The following is a 2,408-nucleotide window of genomic DNA, read 5'->3' on the forward strand; positions in this document are numbered from 1 at the left end:
TAAAACACAGCCTAATTTTCATTTTTGGGTGAACTAACCCTTTAAATATCAGGAAAAGTATCGGTAAAACGATTATCGGTCGATCTCGAGTTATACTCACTGACAGACCACAGCTGCGCTTCAGCTGAGAGTGGATACCATGCTAGCCATGCTGCACCTTGTTCCTTGTCTTCAGAGAACAGTGTTGCATATATAGCGTCACATTTTCCAAACATGCACATTAGGGGAGAGACAAAGTCATTAAGGTCCTACCATTAAGACGCCGAGGGACCACCAGTCAGCGCTCTGCGTGTGACCTCTTCTGTTGACCACCTCAGGGGACATATACTCCACAGTGCCACAGAACGAGTACGCTTTTTTGTCCTGATCTACCGATTCTTTACTGAGCCCAAAGTCTGGAAAAGGCACAGCAGCACATCTGTCACATCTGCATCACCAAGCTAAACCAGGGGTGTCCAACTCTGCTCCCGGAGTCACTGTCCTGCAGAGTTCATCGAGGATTACGTGAAAACTACAGGCAGGAGCTGACAGCCCTCCAGCAGCAGAGCTTCCAACTCTGCTCCCGGAGTCACTGTCCTGCAGAGTTTATCGAGGATTACGTGAAAACTACAGGCAGGAGCTGACAGCCCTCCAGCAGCAGAGCTTGACAAACAACCCCATCATGACACAAACACACCACACATGACTCAATCATTTTAGAGAATTCAGGGTGAAACGCTAACAGTAGATGTCAAACATTACAGAACTGCCTGGTATCTACATGCACTAGTTCAACAGGCAGGAAAGTGATGTGTAATAAGGGTACGTACCTGTTAACTTGATATGTCCAGCTTCATCAAGCAAAATGCTGAAAATTAAGACCACATTTCTCCAATACAGATACAAAAATACATGAACTAAACAAGTCAACAAACAACATCCAAAACCTCTCGATTACAATCTTGAACATTGGTTCTGTCAGATATATCCATCCTTATTTAATAAAATATCAAAAAAAGAGGGCAGGTGAAAGCCAGAGACGGAGACAGAGAGAGAGTGGTTTCTACTCTACACACAGAGAGAGAAGCGGAGAGGTGAAGGGGGATACTTTACTTTTCAGGCTTCAGGTCTCTGTAAACAATGCCTAGGTTGTGTAGATGATCCAATGCAAGGGCCAGCTCTGCAAGGTAGAATTTCACATCCTCCTCTGTAAACATAACCTAGTAAGAACTGGACAGATTTACTCTCGCATCAAAGATCACACACAACAACATAATGCACAGCATCATCATGACAAAGATGGAAAGGTTCTGAATGTCGTGTTTATATGAAGCCTAAACGATTCACATGTACATTCGTTTACATGTAAATTGCATGTATTCTGAACAAAACTTCAGCTCATGCACAGTGCCCAGTTGCCACGTTCAGAAATTGTGGTTCTGGAGCACAAAACCAGTCTTAAGTCGCTGGGGTATATTTGTAGCAATAGCCAAAAATACATTGTATGAGTCAAAATTATTGATTTTTCTTTTATGCCAATGCCATGAAGATATTTTGTAAATTTCCTACTGTAAATATATCAAAACTTAATTTTTGATTAGTAATATGCATTGCTAAAAACTTCATTTGAACAACTTTAAAGGCAATTTTTTTCAATATTTAGATTTTTTTTGCACCCTCAGATTCCAGATTTTCAAATAGTTGTATCTCGGCCAAATATTGTCCTATCCTAACAAACCATACATCAATGGAAAGATTATTTATTCAGCTTTCAGATGATGCATGAATGTCAATTTTAAAAAAATTGACCCTTATGACTGGTTTTGTGCTCCAGGGTCACATATCTGATTTGTGCCACGTATATCAGAAGAGCTTTGTTTTTTTTAAAGCAAATATTTACAATTTTTTGTAAATATTTAGACTCCTCCACTGACCAGTTCATAAGATGTAAATACATATACACACGCTTGAAAGACATAAACTGTAATTAAATGTGCATGAGGTATTTTTGAATCTGATTTTGAAAACAGTCAGATTCAAGTGGTTACATTCTTAATTTTTCCTGTTGATCTGACTTTTTTTTGCCTTTTCTTTCAATCAGAACAATTTTATTCAGATCGAGCTCAATCAGATCGACTGCAGTGTTTACATGAAGACTTTTCAATCCGATTGAGCCATCAATACAATTATTAACTACAGCCCTATAGGAATGTTTGGCTGCATGTAAACATAGTGATTGTGTGTAAGTTGCTGTATCAAATATGCCTCAATCTCTAATGTAAGAGTTCAATTAAATGCCACATCAGAGCCACAGTAAACTCTGCAGTATGTGGCCTTGTTTGCCTGGTGATTGTGCACATGAATCAACATGGTCAATAAGTACAGTACAAATGTACAAATAAATAAACAGAGAAACAATTATATATATA

At 39.0% G+C, this 2,408-nt stretch overlaps 1 protein-coding gene across 1 annotated transcript in view; it reads right to left on the bottom strand.

The window, feature by feature from the left end:
• Positions 1 to 2,408, bottom strand: part of LOC107688607 (ribosomal protein S6 kinase alpha-6-like) — a 39,372-nt gene that overhangs the window by 14,270 nt on the left and 22,694 nt on the right. Inside the window, exons 7-9 of the mRNA XM_016486320.1 lie at positions 1,093 to 1,199; positions 810 to 847; positions 253 to 395 (exon numbers count right to left, since the gene is read on the bottom strand). Of these exons, the coding sequence (XP_016341806.1) occupies positions 253 to 395; positions 810 to 847; positions 1,093 to 1,199 (288 nt within the window). The remainder of the gene's footprint in view (positions 1 to 252; positions 396 to 809; positions 848 to 1,092; positions 1,200 to 2,408) is intronic.

This window comes from Sinocyclocheilus anshuiensis, unplaced genomic scaffold (genome assembly GCF_001515605.1).
Source record: "Sinocyclocheilus anshuiensis isolate Anshui unplaced genomic scaffold, SAMN03320099.WGS_v1.1 scaffold557, whole genome shotgun sequence".
Lineage (NCBI taxonomy): Eukaryota > Metazoa > Chordata > Actinopteri > Cypriniformes > Cyprinidae > Sinocyclocheilus > Sinocyclocheilus anshuiensis.